The sequence below is a fragment of the Mya arenaria genome, chromosome 12 (assembly GCF_026914265.1).
Source record: "Mya arenaria isolate MELC-2E11 chromosome 12, ASM2691426v1".
Taxonomy (NCBI): Eukaryota; Metazoa; Mollusca; class Bivalvia; order Myida; family Myidae; genus Mya; species Mya arenaria.
In genome coordinates, this window is record NC_069133.1 from 2086570 (window position 1) to 2114488 (window position 27919).

The 27919-nt window shown below is 35.2% G+C and overlaps 1 protein-coding gene and 1 long non-coding RNA gene across 2 annotated transcripts; one reads left to right on the forward strand and one right to left on the reverse strand.

Annotated features, from left to right (window-relative positions):
- Window positions 1-1403: 1403 nt before the first annotated feature.
- LOC128212212 (protein MAK16 homolog) lies at window positions 1404-27667 on the forward strand. The gene is made up of 9 exons (XM_052917550.1): window positions 1404-1534; window positions 5434-5480; window positions 5790-5902; window positions 6886-7018; window positions 8200-8283; window positions 8708-8837; window positions 10377-10511; window positions 20452-20514; window positions 26931-27667. The coding sequence occupies exons 1-9, from the start codon at window positions 1520-1522 to the stop codon at window positions 27099-27101; spliced, it is 891 nt and encodes a 296-aa protein (XP_052773510.1). The 5' UTR covers window positions 1404-1519; the 3' UTR covers window positions 27102-27667.
- On the reverse strand, window positions 3195-3669 carry LOC128212213 (uncharacterized). The gene is made up of 2 exons (XR_008257404.1): window positions 3478-3669; window positions 3195-3260 (listed from the first exon to the last, which is right to left on the reverse strand). It is a non-coding gene; the product is annotated as an uncharacterized LOC128212213 (long non-coding RNA).
- Window positions 27668-27919: the final 252 nt, after the last annotated feature.

Sequence of the window (27919 nt, forward strand, 5' to 3'; positions counted from 1 at the left end):
TTTTATGCAGCCTTCCATGTTCGATGTTAATCAAATGTATGTGTCATGTATGTAGAGAAATGATGAAAAATAAAATAAAAATTTAGTATTAAGTTAACTGTATATATTTGTCATGTTCTTACTTCACCATAAACATATCAATAAATCGTATTTCGGTTGAGAACAGGAGAATACTCTTATTGGCTAAATAAAGGAAATTCTTTTGTCAAAAAACTCATTATTTCTAGATATTATTTTATAATTTTTGGCTACAATGTGTAAAATCATCAAATATATATGAATATTAAAAATAAATACAATAGCAAGCGTCTCTTGGTAAATTTCTATCATGTTTACTCCAGTTTAACCATATCCATAAATCGTATTTCGGTTGACGACGGGAGTTAACTCTATTTGACTAAAAAAGGGAAATTCTTTTGTCAATAAAGTCATTATTTCTAAATATTATTTTATAATTTTTGGCTACAATGCGTATAATCATTATATATACAAGATTATTTAAAAAATAAATGCATTAGAAGGCGTCTTTCGGTAACTTTCATGCGTATTTCGGTAATTTTATCCGTCTTTCGGTAAATAATCGTATTTCGGTAAGTCTAGGGACCCCGCTATATGCTTTAACCCGGAATCCGGATCGGAACAACTACCCACTTTTGATACTAAACAATTTGTACGTGAAGGATTTGCCATATCAAAAATCTAAAAAAAATCCGTCAACGTACAATTATTTGGGCTAATGAATTATCACACTGTCTTCAAATTATTTAAAAACTAAACTAAACAATATAAACCTACTGAACTAATTTACTATTTATCAAACATAATGTCAAAAATGTATTTTCAAATATAGAAAATCAAATCTATCTGTACAAAATATGCAAACCTCGCACTTGTTCACCTCTATGTGATATGTATCATTTGATATCACCTTATTTGTCCATCGATCTATACAGTGAAATGAGTGAATAAACGTGATTCTATTATCCCATTTTGAATGCACCATGATATGAATAAAAACAGCCTTTGTAGTTTTTAATTTATTCAGAGTAATTGAAGGCAACACACACCTAAAAGAATTTGAGAAAATGTATTTGCGTTTCACAATGGCCTTCTTTGTGTATGTTATCTGCGTAAGGCCAGGCCCTTTTCGCCTATATCATCTGCGTGACTATATCTTTTTTTGATCAGCGTTTTAAACTGCGCCTGCAAGCGTAGTTTTTTTTTGGTCGAAAATTATTAAAAAAGAATACAACTTTTCCGCAAATCTATAATATTTTTATCACCCCAAATGCTATCAAATGTTTTATGTACAAAAAATACGAAGACGGATATTTTACAGGCGTAAAATGACAAATGTATAAAAATAATCCATCTGAAGTTGTCCAAATTAATTTCGTTAAGAAATAATTTGCAGTTTTTTCACTGTTCCATGTGTCAAAGAGGAAAGTTACAAATATTGACTTGTTAAGAATAACTTTAGGGATTGAATTAAAGATAAAGGAAAAATTAAATTGGGAAAATGCAGCATGATGATGTAAGTATAGTTATTGGATCATGAATCCGCTTTTTTAGTAAGAAACCGTAGAAAGTCACGTATTTTCGCGAATGCAGTAAGCAAAACATGGCATGGAATTGGAAATTCTGATGACAAGAAAGGCCACCATATAAGCTAGTTATTTACTGTTTGCTCTAAGCCTCAACGTGAAATAATAGTTTCTTCCGATTTCAATTTTCAATGTGTTTCTCCATTAAGAATGTATGTTTCTTAAATGATATAACACTCATAAATCACAAACACTTCTATCAGGATGGTTAATAAGTCTCGGCAGTTTTATTCAGTCAACCCAAACTTTTATTCAAGATGGCTGCCTTGTCTTGCCATGAATCGTTCGTAGAGAAGAAGCAGACTTATTACACCACTTATCAAGCTAATGCCACATCTAGTCTAAAATAATGGATGTGACCGGTTAGGGGTAGGGTTAGGATTAGATTCTTCCAATTCCTAACGTCTAAACAGGTTTGTGCAAAAACCAGGGGTGTTTGAAAATGTTTAAATTGAATTTAGTGAAGTATTTTATGGTTGAAATGGATAATAAAGGTTTATATTCATATTTTACCATGTAAGTGCAAAGCTATTTTGCACAAAACAAGCATTTAATGCATTGAAACACATTATTTGCCTTTCCAGTAAAACAAAAGTTGACTGACACAGACAACAATTATGCCAAGTGGAACAACTTGACCCAATCGTAATAACTCGGCCACCTCCAACAAGCTTCGAGATAGACCTCGTAAATACAATCGTAACAACTTGGCTGAAATGTTTCGATTGATATAAAAATGTGAACTGCAGCCTTGTAGGTGCCCTTCACGTATATATCGTTTTATTTTGACAGAATGATATGAAGAAAAACCTGTCAAACTCATAATCATTCGTTGGATATTTATTTTTTGTGTACGGAACTAATATAAAATTACATTATCTGGTAATATTGATCGGAATAACTACCCACTTTTCGTACAAAACAATTTGTACTTGAAGGATTTGCCATATCAAAAATCGTAATTTTTTTTATTTGGACTAATGCCACATCGAGCAGGGAAACCAAAATCCAGTTCAACAGGAAGGTTTATAGTCATTTCTTACCCTGACCATTTCGTACCCTCTAATTTTTGGTCATTTTGTACCCTTTAGATAGTCATTTCATATGATACCTGACCTAAAGTCATTTTGTACCCTATATTTTATTAATATTTTATGTTATTTTTTCATATGAAAAACAATAGTGGAGTGAATAACAGACTCAATGAGTAAACATATAAAAAAAAAAATCTGGAACCAGTCTTAAGACTTCTGATTTCGTAAGTAGATTCTTTAATGAGGTGCTAATTTAGATGCTAAACAACTTTATTTTGGGCGGGTTTAAAATGACCAAGACTTGTGAAGTTCTTTGTGTATTCCTGGTAAGTGGTGTCATAAGTTTAATTTTCTTTGATACTTGACAATTTTATTTTTAAAGTGACAATTGTAACAAACAGCAAATACATAATAATTTATTTCATTTCAACTATCAAGCATATATGTGTAACATGCCGACATTTCCGGTAAATAGAAAGTTAGAGTCGACGTGTAAGGTTCGGGTTTAATGTCCAGGTGGATTAAGATTAAAGTGGATAAATTGACAACTACAAGATCTTTTCATCATATGTGTATTCCACGAGTATCACAACTGTGTCGTTCTATAATATAACTGAACATACTGAACATAGACAATGGAATAACAAGTAATAGTTATAATTATACATTGCATGTTTATACTTTTTACTATTAAAACATGTTACTTCATTATAATCTTGTACACAAATAATAATCTTGTACACAAATAATACTGAAGTTGTAATACGTCTAGTGGCCGTAACAAGGTATAATGCTAAAATAGTATGATATGACCTAACATAAACACAATGAAAACTTACAGGTATGTGGAACCAAATGTCCTATAAATATCTCGAAACGTCTCCTATCTCACCCCATAACCGTGTTGTCAGTGTACTGTTAATCTGTAAATCAACATATTATAAACATGTGCAAAATGTGCAACAAAGACAAGAAAGAGACATCACTGCTATCTTGAACTAGTATTTCACAAGAACCACGAAAATACATGAATTGCTCCGAAAGTACAAACAAAGCATCCAATACAACTCATTGCACCAAATGCAGAATTAAACAATGAAGGGCCAATACATACCAAATATCATAATGCTAAAACTACAATACAAGATGTCTCCCAAAAGTAATGTTTGAAGTGAGAACATCTCACGAAAATCTCCGTGCGTGAAAACGCTAATTCCACAACATAATATTCTATCAAGGAAATAGTAAAAACGGCAAATTAGCACCGGGTTACATATGTTTTAAACAGTCATTTTATACAATTACGTTACGAAAAATATAAAATCCGGCATATAAATGAGACTATAAATAATCAAAATAGCACATTTATATACATAATTTAACATTAGCACAATGAAATACAATTAAATGAAAAAAAGTTCAACAAAATTGCATGAAAGTTGTACATAAAAATAACAACTGCACATTGAAAAAGGTGTCAACACAATATCACATTAGACTCATATATGAATAATAACAGCCACATTTAAAAAATGCACAAAATCATACTATTTACCATACACTCCTGCCAGCTCCTTCAACAACTTGTCGGTCAACCACCCACCCAACTCCACTTATATATAATAAAGCACCAACTTCTCCAATATCTTTTCGCTTTTTGCCATACTTTAAATGCAGTTAATTCTTATAACTCAAGAATTTGCAATTAACTGTTAAAATTAACATTTTTTGTTTCAAACTGACAAAATAACCATGTTCTTGGATTATAACTTTTTTCATTAAACAGTATCAGTAATAATATCAAAATGGTAGTCAGACATATGTAAAAATTGAGGAATTACATTTATGGAATTTTATGAAAAGTGTAAGTATGAATGAAAAGATCTCTATAGTTCCAGAGTTAACTTTACTTTCATCAAGGTATATGACTAGTTTTTTTAACTTATTTTGATCAAACTTAAAACACAAAAATTCTATAAGATTCATATATGTGTTACCGTAATACAATACGTCTTAATTCATTTAAGCATTTTATTTCAGGACTAAAACCAAAATAAAAAATAGGTTACGAAATGACTACAGGTCGGTTATGAAATGACCAAAAATCGGAGGGTACGGAATGGTCAGGTTACGAAATGCCTAGTTCCTAACAGGAACAATCTGGGTTTTCAACGTGTGTGTAAACATAAAAACATAAATTACCAGATTTAATTTTTTGTTGATGCGGGGAAATTAGCTGTGTGAAGATACTTGTTACCCCCGTGATTTTACCAGCCCCTGACATATTTCTACACCCCTGTTACACACCCAGTGGGAACACACTAAAAAGCCAACTTAATCATGATCTTAATAACAATAATAACTTTATTTAAACAAGGTTAATAATAATGATGATAATAAAAGGTTAATGATAATAATGATAATGATAATGGTTAATAATTATATAAAAAAAAAAAAAATAATAATAATAAAAAACTTACGTAAACAAGGTAACATATCAGGACAAAAACATCACATTATAAACAAACTGAAGTACATTGCATTTTGAATGTTGCCATCTGAAAAAAAACATTAACAAGACAAACCAAGCATCAATAACCAGATGTGTTATGCTGGGAATTGTGAATAATTTGAGTAATATTAATTCAAACTAAAGAAATATTTGATTCTATGAAGGCAGAAGGATGCCCATGCTGGTCTCCATGAGTGCAGAAGGGTGCTACCTTTAAAGGACAGGGTGTACCAACCTTCTTTAACTCTTTGGCTAAAAACTAATTTTGTTTCTTTATCTTCAGGTTATATGGAGCATTATCAACGGATCCTTTTGTTCCTTTAAAACAAGGTAAACTCGAGATGACCATGTATTTGGTTTCCCCTGTATTTCGTGTTATGAAGATTATATAGTTTTTGTGTACATACATGTTGTCTGTACAAATGTTTCATTTTTCTAGGCACTTTAAGAAACAGTTTCTAAACTTATATTTGGGGAAATCATCGCTTATATGTTGAATTGAAAATGAAAAGTCAAGAGTTAAATGTCAAAAGGAGGAATTAAGCATGATTTTAAAGAATTTTGCCATTTGAATGGATTTGAAAAGAAAAAAATGTTTAAAAAATGATAACAACCAAACATATTTTATCTTCTTTTTAGAGCAAAGAATACCCAGAAGTTTTGCAGAAATGAATTCAATTTGACAGGGCTGTGCAATAGGTCGTCATGCCCCCTGGCTAACAGTCAGTATGCGACAATTAGGGAGGAAAATGGTAGGTGGCAAATGTACGCAATAGCACATGTACACTATCTGCATAAATCATTATATATGTACTACTAAGTGGTGGAATACACACAAAGTATAACAAAGTTATAAGAGACTATTTCATGGTTTGAAAAACACTTTTTATGGACTCTTTTTTATTATGAAATAAAGTGTGGCAAATCATAAGGAGTGTCAAAACTAAGATACTGGCGACTGGAACCCTTCAACAAACGTTATATTATCAAATATTGTCATTGAAGTCCATGATTTTGATAAGCATTAGAAATGCAATTTAGCAAAAGACTCGAGTGTGACTGGTTGATTGTCATTATCATATGATGTTACCAATGTATTCAATAATGGTTAAAATATCCATTTCCGTATGTACTTGTTCTTGTGAGCGAGTGGATATGGTATCATCTACTTTTTCATGACTTCTGGCATGGGTTCCCTCCCCACTACAACCAGGTTTTTTTATACTTGTATTTTTTGTGCAGTTCTGCTATCAAAAAGTAAAATAATTACAATGTACCAGTAAGTGTTTTCAGATGCATTACTGGGAATACCATTTGGGGCAAAAATATGAGCAAGTCCCTTTAAAGAGACAATGTTAATACATAAGTTAAATAAAACATCATTCGATCTGAGGGCTGTTCTAGTAAAACATATAACCCACGGGGGAAGGCAATTATTTTCCAAGTATGTGGGTGGGTGTCTTTTTTCATAATTTGGACCCCAAAAGGGTAAATTTGCTTGTGTACAGGGGTGGTATAATTCCAAAGTGCCTTCCCCCTGGGGTTATATGTTGAAATGGAAAAGTTCTGATCGCACTTGAGTCCCCTGGCATAATGAGATGGTGTTTATGTCAAGGAACATTTGGCAAATACTTAGTTGGTACATACTGCATTCAAACAATAGCCTCATTGTTTGTCTTGTTTCTCTAATTCTCTATGCACTATTTCTTCAAGTTTCTCTCTCCTCTGCTTCCAGGCGTCTGTTTCCTGTACATGAAGGTTGTAGAGCGGGCTGCGTTTCCACGGCGACTTTGGGAGAAGGTGAAACTGTCCCGCAGCTATGAAAAGGCACTCAAACAGATAGATGAAAACCTGGTGTACTGGCCCAAGTGAGTGGCTGATGACTGTAAATGCTCCTGTCTTGCTTAAACTCAGAGACACTGTTAACTTATTTATTTTTCTAAAGAAAGCTGATGTAAGATTGTTTTGTGCTCTTGTTGGAAATTATGTTAAAGTTATTGGGATCACACAACAGACGTTTCCTTTATTTACCCACATAATTTATAGGTATCATTTACCCACTTAAGTCGGGGGTTCTATTTACCCACTTAAGTCATGGGTTCTATTTACTTTCTTAAGTCGGGGGTTCTATTTACCCACTTAAGTCAGGGGTTCTATTTACCCACTTAAGTCAGGAGTTCTATTTACCTTCTTAAGGCAGGGGTTCTATTTACCCACTTAAGTCAGGAGTTCTATTTACCTTCTTAAGTCAGGGGTTCTATTTACCCACTTAAGTCGGGAGTTCTATTTACCTTCTTAAGTCAGGGATTCTATTTACCTTCTTAAGTCGGGGGTTCTATTTACCCACTTAAGTCTTGGGTTCTATTTACGGACTTAAGTCAGGGGTTCTATTTTCCAACTAAAGTCTGGGGATCTATTTACCAACTTAAGATGGGGGTTCTGTTTACACTGAGACATCAGGGCCTCTAATTATTATTACTCACAGAAGTAAGGGGCTTTATTTACCCACAGAAGTCAGGGGTTTTATTTATCCATAGAAATCAGGAGCTTTATAAACCCACAGAAGTCAGTGGCTTTATTTACCCTCAGAAGTCAGGGGCTTTATTTACCCACAGAAGTCAGGGACCTTATTTTACCTATATACAATATTTTTTTTGTTTCAAACAGTTGCAATCAAACTCAAACTCATATATATATATTCCACCAACAATTGATTTCCATTCCTTGACTTAGCCCAATCACGGGGGGATATCAATTCAACGATTTTGCTTGTTTACCCACAGCCATCAGGGGCTTTATTTACCCTAAGCCATCAGGGGCTTTATTTACCCACAAAAGTCAGGGATTTTTTTATCCACAGTGGCTCAGGGGCTCTAATAAGACCACAGAAATCAGGGCTTTTTTAACCCACAGTCAGAGTTTTTTTAGCCCACAGTCAAAGCTTTTTTAGCCCACAGAAATTGGGATATAGTTTTGCCCATAGAAGTCAGACTTACACAATTATGTAAAAGTATTAGACTACAATCATGTATTACTTCTGTATTTTCAGATATGTCAAACACAAATGCAAGCAGCGTTTTACAAAGATCACGCAGTATTTGATCAGAATTCGCAAACTGACATTAAAGAGACAGTAAGTACTCAAAAAGGTTTATTTTCAAATAACAATTAAAATTTTGATATAAAATGTTATTTTCTGAAAGGAGGGCATAATATATAGGGAGGCACTGTCTGTCTATTCGTTCATCTGTCTGTCAGCTTGTTACTTTCATGTTCCAGCTGTAACTTCCAATTGAAATATTTATCTATCTTTGAAGAAATGTACTACAGCATAGAAAAGTATTTATAGCTTAGCATTCATGTTGTCCTCTTGAAGGTAAACACTCAGTTGGGTATCACGCAGACAAGGCTGAATCAGTTTTCGACCAACTTTTATATTAGTGTCATACTTTATGAATGCATGATCCCATAATTTTATGTCATTTTACCCCATAATGCAAGAAGATTAGCTACTGTACAATGTAATATATTTCATATTTATCTATCATCTACTTTAGAAAGAAGCTGGTTCCATTGAGTCGGAAGGTCGAGCGTCGGGAGAGACGTCGGGAGGAGAAGGCTCTCGTGGCTGCACAGCTAGACAACGCCATCGAGAAAGAGCTGCTGGAGAGGCTAAAACAAGGAACTGTGAGTATTGTCAAACTCCCATAACACATAGTCATGCTTACTTTAAACTTCAAAGATTTTGTCTCAAAAGCACTTAATAGATTTATTATTTAAATAATTGGCAATTGGGCCATGTTGAGGCATTTCTTTCAAAAACACTTTAATAAAGGTAAACGCTATATAGCGTGTCATTAAACAAGGTGGGGCTTAGTGGGTATACTGCTTAACAAACAACTTGTGTGTACTATTAGGAACTGATTTTGTTCAATGTATCTTGGCACTATTTTTATCGAATCCCATGAAAGAATCAAGCCCTGACTGGAATGTTATCTGTGTAGATATGCTACTGTATAGATATGTTACCTGTGTGGATATGTTACCTGTGTACATGTGTAGATATGTTACACAGTATGTAACCTGTGTATATATGTTACCTATGTATATATGTTACCTGTGTGATATGTTACACAGTATGATACCTGTGTAGATATGTTACACAGTATGTTACCTGTGTAGATATGTTGCCTGTGTATATAGGTACCTGTGTATATAGTTACATGTGTAGATATGTTACCTGTGTACCGGTGTAGATATGTTACACAGTATGTTACCTGTGTAGATATGTTACACAGTATGTTACCTGTGTAGATATGTTGCCTGTGTATATAGGTACCTGTGTATATAGTTACATGTGTAGATATGTTACCTGTGTAGATATGTTACCTGTGTAGATATATTACCTGTGTAAATATGTTACCTGTGTAGATATGTTACCTGTGTAGATATGTTACCTGTGTAGATATATTACCTGTGTAAATATGTTACCTGTGTAGATATGTTACCCTGTGTAGATATATTACCTGTGTAGATATGTTACCCTGTATAGATATGTTACCTGTGGAGATATGTTACCCTGTGTAGATATGTTACCTGTGTAGATATATTACCTGTGTAGATATGTTACCTGTATAGATATGTTACCCTGTGTAGATATATTACCTGTGTAGATATGTTACCTGGGTAGATATGTTACCTGGGTAGATATGTTACCTGGGTAGATATGTTACCTTTGTAGATATATTACCAAGGTAGATAATTTACCTGTGTAGATATATTACCTGTGTATATATCTAACCTGTGTAGATATGTTACCTGTGGAGATATGTTACCCTGTGTAGATATGTTACCCCTGTGTAGATATGTTACCCTGTGTAGATATATTACCTGGGTAGATATGTTATCTGGGTAGATATGTTACCTGTGTAGATATATTACCTGGGTAGATATGTTATCTGGGTAGATATGTTACCTGTGTAGATATGTTACCTGGGTAGATATGTTATCTGGGTAGATATATTACCTGGGTAGATATGTTACCTGGGTAGATATGTTACCTGGGTAGATATATTACCTGTGTATATATCTAACCTGGGTAGATATGTTACCTGTGTATATATCTAACCTGGGTAGATATGTTACCTGTGTAGGTATGTAACGTGTGTAGATATATTACCTGTGTAGATATTTTACCTGTGTAGACATGTTACCTGTGTATTGCAGTACAAGGACATCTACAACTTCCCACAGAAGGCGTTTGAGAACGTGGTGGAGGGGGAGGAGGTGGATGTGGAGAGTGGCTCTGAGGAGGAGGACGAAGGCGAGCCAGAGAGTGAGAGTGAAATGGAGGAGGAGTCTGTACGTAGCCAATATTTCCTCTGTGATTTTCTGCTGTTGTTATTGGTAATGTGCTAGATAAGCATGCATAATGGAAGAGGATGGTGGTTACGAGATGAAGGACAAGCCGGTGAGAGAGAAATGCAGGAGAAGTCAGAAAGTATCCCTTGTTTTATCTAGATATTTTCTGAATGTACTGTAAACCACTGTGTATAGGATGCTATCATATATATATAAGATGCAGGCAAAAAATAAGAGAAAAATCAAGAGAAAAACTTCATACCACTAATAGCATATATAGAATGCAGTAAAGAAATGTCGAAATCCGCAGCCGCCATATTTGTTTTGACAAATTTCATTGAATCGTGAAAATGGCAAAGATTCTAAAATAGTACAGCACATTTACATAAATGATAAAATATATTGAAATAACATGGTACAAAGCACATAAATAGCTATGTACAATAATGTATTAAGTAATCAACAAAAAGCAATTTAAATTTGTCATCTCAGCGAAGGCTTCAAATTATTTGTCGTTGACGCGAATTGTATAAGCAACAACCATATACTTGGTCTATAGGAAGAGTTTATGGATAACTTTCATGGGATTGCCTTTTGGGTCCCTAGGGCCAAGGTCAAGGTCACTGTTACTAAAAATAGAAAAAACAGTTGAAACTGAATAACTTTAGTCAGGGTCCACATATCTTGACCAAACTTGGTATAGTTTATGGAGACCTTTCATGGGATTGCGTTTGGGGTCGCTAGGGTCAAGGTCACTATTACTAAAATTGGAAGAATGGTTGAAACTGAAAAATTTCAGTAAGGGTTGACATATCTTGACCAAACTTGGTCTATAGGAAGAGTTTATGGATACCTTTCATGGGATTGCGTTTGGGGTCCCTAGAGTCATTGGGTCAAGGTCACTAAAAATAGAAAAACGGTTGAAACTGAATAACTTTAGTTTGGGTTCACATATCTTGACCAAATTTGGTCTATAGGAAGAGTTTATGGATACCTTTCAAGGGATTCTGTTTGGGGTCCCTAGTTATGCATTTAAATTTTGGGCAATCTAGGGCCATCTTTGCTCTCTTGTTTTAACTTGGATTATATATATGTACATATCTCTGTCTTCAGTTAAAATTGAAATTTTGCTATTTTTTTTTACCTGTTTTTGCAATATCATGAAATAAACTGAGACAGAAGTTAGTGATTTAAATCTTATTGTTGGATGATGACAATTTTACAGAAATTAATTGTCTTTTGTGGAGATTTAAAACTATGAAATGAGATAGCCTTTCTTTTTATGCCCCCGAAGGTGGGCATATTAAAATCGCACCGTCCGTCCGTCCCTCCGGCTCTGTAACTTTCCTTTGTATGGACAGATTTTAAAATAACTTGGCATGCAAGACTCGTGTCCCTACCTCAAAGGTCAAGGTCACACTTAGTGTTTATTCACAATGGAGTGCTGCATATAAGGACATAGAGTATAGGTTGTCGTGTCCGGGCTGTAACTTTCTCTTGTATAGACAGATTTTAAAATAACCTGCCACATGTGTACCACATACCAAGACGACGTGTCGCGTGCAAGACTCGTGTCCCTACCTCAAAGGTCAAGGTCACACTTAGTGTTTATTTACAATGGAGTGCTGCATATAAGGACATAGAGTATAGGTTGTCGTGTCTGGGCTGTAACTTTCCCTTGTATGGACAGATTTTAAAATAACTTGCCACATGTGTTCCACATACCGAGACGATGTGTCGCCTGCAAAACCTGTGTCCCTACCTCAAAGGTCAAGGTCACACTTAGTGTTTATTCACAATGGAGTGCTGCATATAAGGACATAGAGTATAGGTTGTCGTGTCCGGGCTGTAACTTTCTCTTGTATGGACAGATTTTAAAATAACTTGCCACATGTGTTCCACATACCAAGAGGACATGTTGCATGCAAGACCCGTATCCCTGCCTCAATGGTCAAGGTCACACATAGTGTTTATTCACAGTGGAGTGCTGCATATAAGGACATAGAGTATAGGTTGTCGTGTCAGGGCTGTTACTTTCCCTTGTATGGACAGATTTTAAAATCACTTGCTACATTTACATGTGTTCCACATATGAAGACGACGTGTCGTGTGCAAGACCCGTGTCCCTGCCTCAAAGGTCAAGTTCACACATAGTGTTTATTCAAAATGGAGTGCTGCATATAAGGACATAGAGTATAGGTTGTCGTGTCCGGGCTGTAACTTTCCCTTGTATGGACAGATTTTAAAATAAAAATCACTTGCTACATGTGTTCCACATGCGAAGACGACGTGTCGTGTGCAAGACCCATGTCCCTATCTCTAAGGTGAAAGATACACTAAGTGTTTATTCACAAGGGAATTCTGAATATAAGGACATAACAGTGTAGGTTGTCAAGTATGGGTGGTATTTATTTATGTTCAGAGGCAATTTAAAATGACTTGCCATATGTATTTGACACGTAAAGGCAAGATCAACTTTTCATGTACTGACCTTGTTCGTAGGTCAATGTCACATTCGTGGGCATTCGTCACATACTGTGACAGCTCTTGTTCAAATTTGTTTCTTATTGGAAACTGATAGTGACATTTATAATTTAAGGATTGCAATGAACTTAATGTTGTGGCAGGCGTATAAGGTATCATCAATATTGGCATTCCTTAGCCGTTTTCTATCGAAAACAACCTCGAATGTATGCCAGTACTTCAGTAGAAGTAGTTCGTAAAATTTTAAATTATAGCAGGAATAAATAGTATTGTTTTAATGTGTATTTTTATTATATTTAGTTTAAATTGATAGCCAGTAAAGAATAATTGCATAACTAAGTAAGATTCTCAAGAGTAAAGTTTAACTGCTAAATTAAAATTGCTATGTGATCTACTTGCAGAGTAGTTAAACTGTATAGAATTCTGACATTGTTAACCATCCATATATACATCTGAGGTTGTTTTTGATGGAAAGTAGCTGCGGAGTTCTGAATGCAATATTCACTGTAAGTACAATGTACTTGTGAATTTTGATTCATGAATAGAATCTGTCACAAGATGTTATATAATGCACGATTTCATTTAACGAGTTCAGGTAATTTGTTAGTAAGCAAGCGGAGCTTTATAGTATTATGCGGAAATAAATAACTTTTTTTTTCCTGTTTCACCTGCGTTGATGCCAAATACCACCACATGTCAAAGCGATGCTATTTCCTGCACTACATAAAATACAGAAACAGGAACACAGAAAATTTATAATCATTTTAATTCTGTTTATAAGTAGAAAGCTGTAATAGTATTTAAAAAAATCATTACATAAACATGATACTTTCAAGGAAATTTGCTTTCTTTTAAGTGGTGGCATCACACCCTAAGATGACATCATAATTTATGACCCCCTTCGAAGAGGAGGGGATATATTGCTTTGCACATGCCGGTCGGTAGGTTGGTCGGTTGGTTGGTCCATCGGTAGACCAAAAGCTTGTCCAAATGATAACTCGACAATGCCTGGGTCTATGGTCATCAAACTTGACATGAAGGTTGGGCCTGACCATTAGATGAATCCTATTGATTTAAGAGGTAATCGAGTTAAAGCTGCAATCTCACAGATTGAACTTTTTTATTTTTTGTCATGGAACGAGCAGTTTTTTGCGTAAATATCTGGAACCAGTGATAAAAGACTGATGACAAAAGATCAGATCGCAGATTTTCATATTTCCATTCCAAATTTAATGGCTTAAACCATTACTACAGTTTAAGAAAACTGCATAAAACATCAATTTTGGAGAATAAATATGAAAATCATATTTATGCAAAAATTTGCTTATTTCAATACAAAAAATAAAACAGTTGGAAAAACAGTAAATCTGTGAGAGTGCAGCTGTAAAGGTCAAGGTCACAGTCACCTTGGGGGTGGGGGCAAGATTGTCAAAGCTTGTCCGAGTGATTACTCAACAATGCCTGGACCTATGGTCATCAAACTTGATATGGAGGCTGGGCCTGACAAGTAGATGACCCCTTTTTGTGTCGCCTGAAAAGACGACATATAGGGGTTACTTTTGTCGGTGGCGGTGGCGGCGGCGTCCGCGTCCCATTTTCGCTTGTCCGGGGTATATCTCCTAAACTATTAGTGGTATCAACATGAAACTTCATATGTATATAGATCTAATTGAGGGCAAGTGCAGTGCCCAAGAATTGTTGCTCTTGCTTCCATATTTTTTAGAGTTATTGCCCTTTGTTATTTTTCATGCTTAAAGTTTTCTCCGGGGCATATCTTGTACAATATAAGAGTTATCAACTTGAAACTTCATATGTAGATAGATCTCATGGAGGGCAAGTGCAGTGCACAATAACAGTAACTCTTGCTTTCTTAGTTTTAAAATTATTGCCCTTTGTTAATTTTCATGCTTAAAGTTTTGTCCGGGGCATATCTTAAGAATATAAGAGGTATCAACTTGAAACTTCATAGCGAGATAGATCTCATTGAGGGCAAGTGCAGTGCACAATAACAGTAACTCTTGCTTTCTTAGTTTTAAAGTTATTGCCCTTTGTTAATTTTCATGCTTAAAGTTTTGTCCGTGGCATATCTTGAAGAATATAAGAGGTATCAACTTGAAACTTCATAGCTAGATAGATCTCATTGAGGGCAAGTGCAGTGCACAATAACAGTAACTCTTGCTTTCTTAGTTTTAAAGTTATTGCCCTTTGTTAATTTTCATGCTTAAAGTTTTGTCCGGGGCATATCTTGAAGAATATAAGAGGTATCAACTTGAAACTTCATAGCTAGATAGATCTCATTGAGGGCAAGTGCAGTGCACAAGAACGTTACTCTTGCTGCCATATTTTTAGAGTTATTGCCCTTTGTTAATTTTCTTGCTTAGGTTTTGTCCGTGGCATATCTCGTAAACTATAGGAGGTTTCAACCTGAAACTTATTCCGTAGGTATATCTGATTGAGGGTTCAAATGCCACCTACACCTTGAAAGTTAAATGGCAACATCATTGTCTATAAATGAATAAAATGCCAATCTAACAGCTATAATGTCGACAGTAAATAATTCGTCAGGCGACACATCCGACTCGCGGAGTTCTAGTGAGTTTAGGGGTCATCAGGTCAATGGTCAAGGTCACAATGACCTTATATGCTTAAAGGTTGTCTGAGTGATAACTCGACAATGCCTGTACCCATGGCCCTCAAACTAGACTTGGAGGTTTGGTTAGATGATCCCCATACATGCCATATTTTCTGGAGACCATTCAGGGGGATTTGTTCAAAAGGCTGAAAATTCAGGGGGATTTTGGTTGTATTCAGGGGGATTTTTTTAGCAGGTCTAAGTTGGCGAAATTTTAAAGTATTTTTAGACACAAGTATGAAAAAATGTATTCACATATAGTTTGCTTTTAAAACCTCTTAACTTTTTCATTATACAGAATTATTTTATGTCATGATTTATCATATTTTTATGATACACTGTCATGTCATACTGTAGCAGAACTAAATATGTCATTGGAAAAATATGTTTTCGAGACAATAATGAATTAAATTAAATTTACCTTCCTCCAAAGTCTTTAAAAAAATTGTGCTTAATTCTATCAGCTTTGATGACTTTCAGACAATATGAGAATAGAATAAATATTATTAATTTCTTCATTCCAAAAGAGTAATATTTCTTTGCCTTTGATAATTACAACAAATTAATTGATCACTTTGTAAAAGGTTCCTTTTGGAGAGTTTCACTCACATACTGTGGTTTCACTTTGTCATTATTGCCTGATGTAAAATTTAAAATTGCCTGATGTAAAATTTAAATTTTTTTTTTTTTTTTTTTTTTTTTTTTAAATTCCGGGGGATTTTTATCTCCCGCCGGGAGACCGGGGGACGGATCGAAATTCCGGGGGATTTTTCCCCCCTGTCGGGGGATATGGCATGTATGGATCCCTATTGATTTTAGGGGTCGTTGGGTCAAAAATTAAGGTCACAGTGACCTTGAAGGCAAAAAGCTTGTCTTTGTGATAACTCTACAATGCCTGCACCCATGGCCTTCAAACTTGACATTTACATTGGAGATGTCAGTAGATGACCCCTATGGATTTTGAGGTCCTAGAGTCAAAGGTCAAGGTTTCAACTCATATTGGTCATAAAAAAATTATGTCATATTTACTTATTCCCTGCTGCTAAGAGGATACATGTTGGGATGTTGTATCTAGTGTTGGGAATCGGACAGAAAAAATACTATCGATAATCAGTTCATGAAAACGATTAATGTTGATTATTATTCGATTTAATCATTATTTAATTATCTTTTGGTCATCATATTTAAAACATACAGATTCAGGACATGCACCAGTTTAAAGCATGTTCCCTTACAATAGTGTTTGTACATTTTTAACCAGGTTTTCACATAGTGAAACCTGGTTATTAGTATGGCGAACGTCGTTGTTCAGGCAGGTGGGCGAGTTTAGAGTTTATGGGTACCTTTCATGAGATTCCATTTGGGGTCCCTAGGGTCAAGGTCAAGGTCAAGGTCACTGTTACTAAAAATATAAAAATGGTTGAAACTGAATAACTTTAGTTAGGGATGACATACTTTGACTAAGCTTGGTCTATAGAAAAAGTTTATGGAGACCTTTTAGGGATTGGGTTTGGGGTCCCTTGGGTTAAGGTCAAGGTCACTGTTACTTTGACCTGTTACTAAAATAGAAAAATGGTTGAAACTGAATAACTTTAGTTAGGGATGACAGATCTTGACTAAAATTGGTCTATAGGAAGAGTTCATGGAGACCTTTCATGGGATTGGGTTTGGGGTCCCTAGGGTCAAGGTCACTGTTACTAAAAAACAAAAAAACAATTGAAACTGAATAACTTTAGTTAGGGTTGACATATCTTGACCAAACTTGGTCAATAGAAAAATCTAAAGATACCTTTCATGGGATTGTGTTTGGGGTGCCTAGGGTCAAGGTCAAGGTCACTGTTACTAAAAATGGAAAAAGATGGAAACTGAATAACTCAAGTTAGGGATGACAGATTTTGACTAAGCTTGGTCTATAAGAAGAGTTTATGGAGACCTTTAATGGGATTGCATTTGGGGTCCCTAGGTTCAAGGTCAAGGTCACTGTTACTTAAAATAGAAAAACAGTTGAAACTGAATAACTTTAATAAGGGTTGAAATATCTTGACCAAATTTGGTCTATAGAAAGAGTTTATTGGTACCTTTCATGGGATTGTGATTGGGGTCCCTAGGTTCAAGGTCAAGGTCACTGTTACTTAAAATAGAAAAATGGTGGAAACTAAATAACTTCAGTTAGGGATGACATTTCTTGACTAAACCTGGTGTACAGGAAGAGTTTATAGATACCTTTCATGGGATTGCGTTTGGGATTCCTAGGGTCAAGGTCAAGATCACTGTTACTAAAAATAGCAAAACATTTGAAACTTCAGTTAGGAATGACATTTCTTGACTAAACCTGGTGTACAGGAAGAGTTTATAGATACATTTCATGGGATTGCATTTGGGGTCCCTAGGGTCAAGGTCACTGTTACTTAAAATAGAAAAATGGTTCAAACTGAATATCTTTAGTTAGGGTTGACATATCTTGACCAAACTTGGTCTATAGTAAGAGTTTGTGGATACTTTTATGGGATTGCGTTTTGGGGTCCCTAGATTCAAGGTCAAGGTCACTGTTACTAAAAATAGAAAAACAGTTGAAACTGAATAATTTTAGACAGGGTCTACATATCTTGACCAAACCAGGTATAAAAGAAGAGTTTATGGATACCTTTCATGGGATTGCGTTTGGGTTCCCTAGATTCAAGGTCAAGGTCACTGTTACTAAAATTAGAAAAATGGTTGAAACTGAATAACTTAAGTTAGGGTTGACATATCCTGACCCAACTTGTTAAAAAGGAAGAGTTTATGGATACCTTTAAATGGATTGCATTTGGGGTCCCTAGGGTCAAGGTCACTGTTACTAAAAATAGAAAAACAGACACAGGCTGAAGTTCTTCTGTCAATTATTAACCTGGTTTCGTTGCATTGCGGCGTTTCTTGTTTTGTATAAATTACATTATTTATTCAGAACGCAACTATCCTTTAGTGTTTACAAGTGACTATTACAGAACATGGGACCACAGGCTCTAATTTTTACCTTACATTTAGTAGTGTTAACATGTGCACAATAAATACAAACAAAGATATCGATTTATGTTTAATAATTAGTCAGTAACAAGTACAACACGCAGGTGAATATTCTATATGTTTAACAAGAACATTTTCTTTTAAAAAAACTGTGAAAACTAAATTCTTACATGTACCGGTAATGGTAGTAAGTAAATGGTTAAATGTTTTAAAAATTAATTGTAAACCACAAACATGAGGAGTTGAGAACCAATCCTTTAGCAGTTAAATAACAAAGAAAATGTGTAATAAGGTACTGTAATGACTTACTGACTTGACAAGAATATGACTAGATAACTTAACATAGTAGAACATTACCCAGAAACAAAACATATTTGCATGACAAAATCTTTACTGGTAGTCGGTAGCGGTAAATATGTCCCTTGTTTCTATAATCGATTGTTAAATTTCACTAGCGATTGTCGCCGACATATGCCTTTCCGATCAATTGTCGATTATAATCGATCATCGGCACAACACTATGTTTATCTGCAAATATCAGTCATCGTCTGAACATGATCAAAAACTGAACCTACTATCCTCACATTTTGAATGGTCATAATCTTAAAACTGCCTCAAAGGCATCCAATGTCAATGACAAATCAGTCCATGCATATTTCATTCTATTGTCCAAATATTCCTGACAGCATGGCACTCAGGGTGGCCTAATATTTGACAACCATCTCTTGTTTTGTAATATATATGTTCATGAGGTCATTTCCCATTATATACAGAAAGTGACAAAGGTTTTAAGAATGTTTTTATAAAATCAAGAGGAAATATCTCGTATTCCTTTGATGATATAAATGATAAATTAAAGACTTTATTAAAATAAATATTTATCATTAAAGCACCATTAGAAATAACTGCATGACTTATTTGAATAATACCAATTAAATTGTTGACAAACCTGCATAGTGATAACTTAGTTAAAATTTTGCTAGAAACAATACGCACATTCATTAAGATACAGTAATGTGCTCAACAATAGATTGAGTTATGCCCCTTTGTCTGGCAGATTAGATGAGTTATGCCCCTTTGTCTGGCAGATTAGATGAGTTATGCCCCTTTGTCTGGCAGATAAGATGAGTTATGCCCCTTTGTCTGGCAGATTAGATGAGTTGTGCCCCTTTTTCTGGCGGATTTGATGAGAATTGATGTTTTCTTTTCAGTTTTATTTTTTCAAGAAAACAGTTTGAGGAATTAGAATTGAAAACACATTTCAACCATTTGATAAATTCTTCACAGCCTGATATGATTTACCTTTTTTTACCTTTAGCACCCCGACTGTCCCTTTCCTGCAGCACCATGACCTTTATCAAACCTGGCTAAAATCCTACATAATTAAAAGAAAATGACTGCGAAGATACTTATAAACAATACAAAAATTAAAAAGAAACGAAAAGTGAAAACACTATGGATATATATAATTAGAAAAACTTTAGTATCACAGGTTTTGATTAGTTGGTTAGCATTCCACTCCAGTTTCAAATGTTACCCCCTGCATGAAATGTAAGCATAGGTTACGTAGAAAAACAGGCTTGCATGTGATTGATCACATCTGAAAGGTATAGTCAGGCTGAAATATGGTAATATATATATATATATGATAAAGTGCTATATGATAAAGTGCTATATGATAAAGTGCTATATGATAAAGTGCTATATGATAAAGTGCTATATGATAATCTTGTGCTATATGATAAAGTGCTATATGATAAAGTGCTATATGATAAAGTGCTATATGATAAAGTGCTATATGATAATCTTGTGTATTATCAGGACTCTGGAGAAATGGAGTATGTTGAGGATGAGCTGGAGGAGAGTGACATGGACGATATGGAGGTAAGCCAGGACACAAGCTAACAATTCTCTACAAAAACTGGTTAACTTTGGTTAGGTCAAAGTTAACCAAATTTTTTATTGTTTGGCTAATATTTATCCAATTATTACTATTATCCAATCAAATTACAGTATTTAAATGTGTGATCTTTAGTTTAGTCCACTTCAAAGGCAAAAATCTCATTTGTCATAAAAAATATATATAATAGATATAATAATATTCTTTTTGTTTCTATCAGTTTTGCATATTCTTTATCTACCATCTGATTTTAATTGAAATGAAGAACTAAAATCCAAACCTTGATTACCACCATATAAAGAAGGTGTTTCGGTCATTTATTTTACATACAGGTAATTATAAAAAAAACTACACTTAAATATGACAAAACCTTTATAGGGTGACCATGTATCTACATTTTAATGATTTAACATTACTGCATATGGCTCAATAAAATAACAAGCTTATTGGTAAATTGTACATTGAACGCCTTAATAACATGTCAGCATGGGTTGTCTGCTGTTTAAAATCCGCCATCCCTCATTTCTATTTAATGAAAATATGGTATCTTACATAAATATCAACAGATATTTATAACCCCACAAACGAAGTTTGAGGGGGTATATAGGAGTGAGCTTGTCGGTCGGTCTGTCTGTCGATCGGTCGGTCGGTCTGTCAGTTTTCATGGTTTCCGGAAGATAACTCATGAAAGGCTAGACAGATTTGAAAAAATTTTGGTACACAGGTGTAACATCAGAAGATACAGGTTAAGTTCGATATTGGGGCTGGTGGGGCCAAGGTCAAGGTCACTGTTACTAAAAATAGAAAAACGGTTTCCGGACAATAACTCATGAAAGGCTTGACAGATTTGAAATTTTTTTGGTACACAGGTGTAACATCAGAAGATACAGGTCAAGTTCGATATTGGGGCTGGTGGGGCCAAGGTCAAGGTCACTGTTACTAAAATAAGAAAAACGGTTTCTGGACGATAACTCATGAAAGGCTAAACAGATTTGAAAATTTTTTGGTACACAGGTGTAACATCAGAAGATACAGATCAAGTTCGATATTGGGGCTGGTTGGGGTCAAGGTCACTGTTACTAAAAACAGAAAAATGGTTTCCGGACGATAACTCATGAAAGGCTTGACAGATTTGAACATTTTTTGGTACACAGGTGTAAAATCAGAAGATACAGGTCAAGTTCGATATTGGGGCTGGTGGGGCCAAGGTCAAGGTCACTGTTACTAAAAATAGAAAAATGGTTTCTGCTTCATAATTTTAATAGGGCATGAGATATTGTGATGAAACTTGCTGTATAGGCAGCCTCTGTGAAGACAATGCTTGTGATTGAAAATGGGGCCAGTGGAGTAAAGGTTTTTGTGCACTGTTACGAAAATAGAAAAACGGTTTCCGGACAAACAATACATGCATGATAAAAGAAGATGCAGTGTGCAGTAACCTTGGAGTTATGGCCTCTTTTCAAAGGAATGGTTTGCCATTCCTGTGTCCAGGCGGCATTTGGGGGTATTCGTCACTCCTGTGACAGCTCTAGTGTTTTTAGTGCACGATGCAAATATTGAAAGATGTTGGCCTCAGGGATTTCTTGTTGCAAATGTAATATTTTATATCTGCAGACAGTTAAAAGCACTATATAAGTCTGTCATTGACTTTTTGTGTTCAATTCTATGAAACAACACAAAATAATCATTTAATTATACAGATAATTTATTATATTCCTCTAGTTTGTTATATTGAGACTGCTTGAGACTTATATTGTAAAAACTTCAAGTGGCACAAAATAAAATTGTTTGTTTCATTAATAATTTTCATTTAAGAACCTCGCTTTCAGTGGCAAGTTTTGCTGATCTTGGTTTTTTAAATGTCGAACAAAGATGTAGACAACTTAGGCTACATCATGTACACAATATATTTTATGACAAATGTCCAAGTTATATGAAGGATAATTTTGCCAAATGTAACGAAGTTCACTCATATGGCAGTTGATCCAACATAAAATTTTATGTCCCACATAATGGTGGTTTTACAGCAGCTTCTTTTTATTATAATGGTATACGGGGTTGGAACATGCTTCCAAATAACATCAAAGACACAGAATCAAAGTATGTTTTTAAGAAATTAGTCAAAACTCACCTCTTAAAGGAGATGGTGAAGGTTGTATTCATAATTTTTATGTATTATATAAATATAAGTCACTTTCTTAGAATAGGCACAATTTTTATATAGTTGCTTTTGTAATTTTTAAATATTCCTTAACTATTTGTATAATTGTGTGGTATATAATATAATTATGTGATACTGATAGTAGTTTATTTGTGATGAATGTCATATATTAATTTAATTCATCTGAGTATATGATATAATATTATATAATACTCTTCACTAAATCATTTAATGCCAACAGTGAACTTTAATACCTTAGACATGGACCCGGCTGGTAATAAGCTTTTGTACTTGTGCAAATCTTTACGGATTATCCTGTGCAATGTCATTTATTATGTTAAACTTTATTTGGTAATAAATTAGATAGCATTAACACCAGAAGTAATACTTGTTTTAGTAGATCTAGTAAATATTATGTATTTCATGTTAAACTTTCTGTGATATAACTTACTAGGACTCTAAATATCATGCAAATACAGTATGTGATATGTGATATATCTTATATTGATGTAAAATGTACTGTTATTGACATAATGCACGAGTAAAACTAACTAACTAACTAAGCATTGTTCATATCAGTTATGCAGCAGGAACGGTATTCATGCATCTTCTTAAGTCCTTTCTAAACTCAATTTTCTAGAATTTTCATAGTCATATCCAAACAGAAGTATAAGTGTGTATAAAAGTATGCATTTTTTGACTAAATTATTGAAAATGAATTATTTTAGAAATTATAAAGTTATTTTACCTTATGCTAAGAGAGATATTTAAGTTAGGAAAATCACTAAAGTTAGAAAACGACTTTAGATGATTTATGTTTATGTTTTTTAATGTGATGAATAATTATTATGCCCCCCTTCGAAGAAGAGGGGTATATTGCTTTGCACAGGCATGTCGGTATGTCTGTCGGTCGGTCGGTCCGTCGGTAGACCAAAGCTTGTCCGAGTGATAACTCAACAATTCCGGGATGTATGGTCATCAAACTTGACATGAAGGTTGGGCCTGACTAGTAGATGACCCCTATTGATTTAAGGGCTCATCGGGTCAAAGGTCAAGGTCACAGTGACCTTTAATGGTAAATGATTTTAAAGCTTGTCCGAGTGATAACTCAACAATGCCTAGACCTATGGTCATCAAACTTGATATGGAAGTTGGGCCTGACTAGTAAATGACCCCTATTGTTTTTGGGGGTCATCGGGCCAAAGGTCATGGTCACAGTGACCTTGAATGGTAAAAGGTTGTCCGAGTGATAACTTGACAATGTCTGCGTCCATGGCCCTCATACTTGACATGGAGGTTGGGCCTGACCATTAGATGACCCCTATTGATTTTGGGGGTTATCGGGCCAAAGGTCAAGGTCACATTGACCCTGAATGGTAAAAGGTTGTTCGTGTAATAACTGGACAATGCCTGCACCCATGGCCCTCATACTTGACATGGAGGTTGGGCCTGACCAGTAGATGACCCTTATGGCTTTGGGGGTCATTGGGCCAAAGGTCAAGGTCACAGTGATCTTGAATGGTAAAAGGTTGTTCTAGTGATAACTCGACATAGCCTGCACCCATGGCCCTCATACTTAACATGAAGGTTGGGCCTGTCCAGTAGATGACCCCTATTGATTTAAGGGCACATCTGGTCAAAGGTCAAGGTCACAGTGACCTTTAATGGTAAATAATTTTAAAGCTTGTCCGAGTGATAACTCAACAATGCCTAGACCTGTGGTCATCAAACTTGATATGGATGTCAGGGTTCCCCCTGGGTTCTCAAAAGTTGTCACGACTTTTCCGCCGGGGATTAAGGGGGCCGTGTTAGGCCCCCATACGGGTCAACGGCAGAGCCCTTGTGGGGGTTCAGAGGGGGTGAAGCCCCCCCCTGAAGCTCCTGGGTTTTAAGCATTTTAAGATCCTTAGATTGCTTTTAAACATACCTGTACATGTTGATATAAGACAGACAAGAAGTTGGAATATCTCTTACATTTTATTACATATGATAACACATTTAGCACATTGTCATGCAATAACATACATTTATGGTATAAGAAGCACATGTATTTTAGCACATTGTCATTTAATTACATCATTTTTTATTGACAAAATATGATAAGGTAAATAAATACAAATAAAATAATCAAAATATTGCCAAAAATAGACACGCATGTCAATATGTTGAATTTTGTCTAATACCTGAGACTAAAAAAAGAATGGAAGCTCAAACAAGCAAACCTAGGCTAATATCAAACTACTATCCTAATCCAAAATCCGTCTACTCCTTACTCCTACCCACTTCTTGAAAGCCCTATCAAATGGGAAGTCAGCTACCTTTCTAGTGTTTAGTGAAATCCTCATCAACTTATTGGTTGGGCCTGACCAGTAGATGACCCCTAAGGCTTTGGTTGTCATTGGGCCAAAGGTCAAGGTCACAGTGATTTTGAATGGTAAAAGGTTGTTCTTGTGATAACTCGACATAGCATGTAGGTTGGGCCTGACCAGTAGATGACCCCTATTTTTTGGGGGATCATCGGGCCGAAGGTCAAAGTCACAGTGATCTTGAATGGTAAAAGGTTGTCTGTGTGATAACTCAACAATGCCTGCGCCTATGGCCCTCATACTTGACATGGATGTTGGGCCTGACCAGTAGATGACCCCTATTGTTTTTGGGGGTCATCGGGCCAAAGGTCAAGGTCACAGTGATCTTGAATGGTAAAAGGTTGTCCGAGTGATAACTTGACAATGCCTGCACCCATGGCCCTCAAACTTGACTTGGAAGTTGAGCCTGACCAGTACATGACCCCTATTGATTTTAGGGGTCAAAGGTCAAGGTCACAGTGACCTTGAAAGTAAAACCGACAATTCCTGGACCTATGGTCATCAAACTTGATATGAAGGGTGGGCCTGACCAGTATATGACCCCTCTTGACTTTGGGGGTCATCGGGCCAAGGTCAAGGTCACAGTAACACTTAACGCAAAAAAATCAACAAACTTTCTCCCAGTGATATCTCAACAATGCCTGAACCTATGATCATCAAACTTGACATGGAAGTTGGGCCTGACCAGAAGATGACCCTTTTTGATTTTAGGAGTCATCGAGTCAAAGGTCAAGTTTACAGTGACCTTGAATGCAAAAATGTTTCGAGTGATAACTCGACAATGCCTGCACCTATGGCTCTCAAACTTGAATTGATGTTGGGTCTGATCTGTACATGACCCCTTATGATTTTAGGGGTCATCGGGTCAAAGGTCAAGGTCATAGTGACCTTGAACGAAAAAATCTTGTATGTGTGATAACTTGTCAATGCCTGCATCCATGGCCCTCAAACTTGACATTTAGATTTTTTGTGACCAGCTGATGACTCCTAAAAGGTCATGGTCCTAACACACTCTTTCCTCACACTTTGAATGGTCATTAACTTAAAACTGCCTCAACGGCATCCAATGTCAGTGACAAACAAGCTGTCATTTCGGTCCATGCATATTTCATTCAATTGTCCATATAATCCTGACAACATGGCGCTCAAGGGGGCATAATGTTTGACAAACATCTCTTGTTTAATCCTTGGTTTAGGACAGTGAAACCTTAAATAGTTACTGAGTTTACATTACAGCCGCACAATATAGGTTGATGAAAAGAAAATGCAGTTAATTTAGTTACAGTTAAAAAAATCATTAGCTTTTAATTTAAAAAATAAATAAATAATAGCTACTTGGCCACAAATTCCCCAGTTAAAACCGTGCCAAAACAACACTTATATTTTTTATCTGTAATAAAATCATATACGTTTTATTGTTTTGATCATTAAAGTCAAGTGATTTATAACAGATAATGCATTTAAAAAAATTGTCATCAACCGATATTGTGCGTCTTTAAGCTAATGTATTCATAGAAAACAATTTGAGTTATTGGTGTAGTTTGGTGCAGTTTATGTTATTGTTGTCCTTGCGCAAACAAAGGCCATAAATATTATGTAAAAACTATGTTCAAACGAAAGTCACATGTTACCAAACAAGTGACAATATTTTGTTTATTGCATGGCCAATAATCCTGGCATTAATGTGTGCATAAGCTTTGGGTAAAATAAACTTATACCGTACTTGATATTTCATTCAGTGAGAATTTATTTACAAGAATATCAAATGAACAAATGACACTTTTCAGTCAGTGTGATCACATTATTTCTTTAAAGTGAGATAATTATCGACTAGATTTAAGTGTCATTTTCCATAATACTCTCTGTGTTGCAGGACATGGACCGTCTCCAGGGCGACAGTGACAGTTCCGAGGAGTCCAGCGAGGATGACCAGCGTCCATCCACATCTCGAGCCAAACCACGCAAACCCAGGCGGAAAGTGGAGATCGAGTACGAACACGAGACCGAGGACCTTTCAAGGACTAAACTTAAGACTAAGACGTGAATGTGGAGCGTTTTTTTTATCAGTTGTTGGTTTTATGTATTATACATGTACATGTACATTTTGGCGGTAGTTATAAAACTTCTTAATTAAGTCATCTCCTAACTTAAGTCACTTTCCTTATTTTAGTATCTATTTAGTCATATGAAGTAAGGAATTTTCTAAATACATTATTTTCATTGACCTTATTGAAAAAAATATACTTAAATGTTAAAAACAGTTATACATTTCTTTTAATTTGACTATGAAGATTTTAAGAAAATGACTTGACTAAGGAAATGACTTGACTAAGGAAATGACTTGACTAAGAAAATCACTTGACTAAGGAAATGACTTAAGGAAATGACTTGACTAAGGAAATGACTTGACTAAGGAAATGACTTGACTAAGGAAATGACTTGACTAAGAAAATGACTTGACTAAGGAAATGACTTGACTAAGGAAATGACTTGACTAAGGAAATGACTAGACTGAGGAAATGACTTAAGATGCTTAGTGAATACAGCCCCTGTTCTCTACACTGATTGAATGATGAATACAACTAATAAATATAGTTAATGTTAAATGAACCAAGTTGTGTTGTTTTATTAGTTTTATTTTGGGTGTTTGGAATTCCATGCATTTCACAGTATTTTGAGATGCACTTGTGTATTGCCTGCATATCATGGCAGACACATTGTTGTCAAACCAATCATAACCACATTTTATCAGGGCCCATATTCATAAAGCATTGTTACCGTAAATGACTGGGTATTAGACGCACTTTTTTCCCTTAGATTTTGATGTAAAAAAAATGCCTGCGTATAATACCCAGTAACAAT

Coding starts and splice junctions, on each gene's coding strand:
- LOC128212212 (XM_052917550.1), top strand. Junction 5,903..6,885: donor GACAATTAGGGAGGAAAATG/GTAGGTGGCAAA, acceptor CTCTGCTTCCAG/GCGTCTGTTTCCTGTACATG. Junction 8,284..8,707: donor AAACTGACATTAAAGAGACA/GTAAGTACTCAA, acceptor CATCTACTTTAG/AAAGAAGCTGGTTCCATTGA.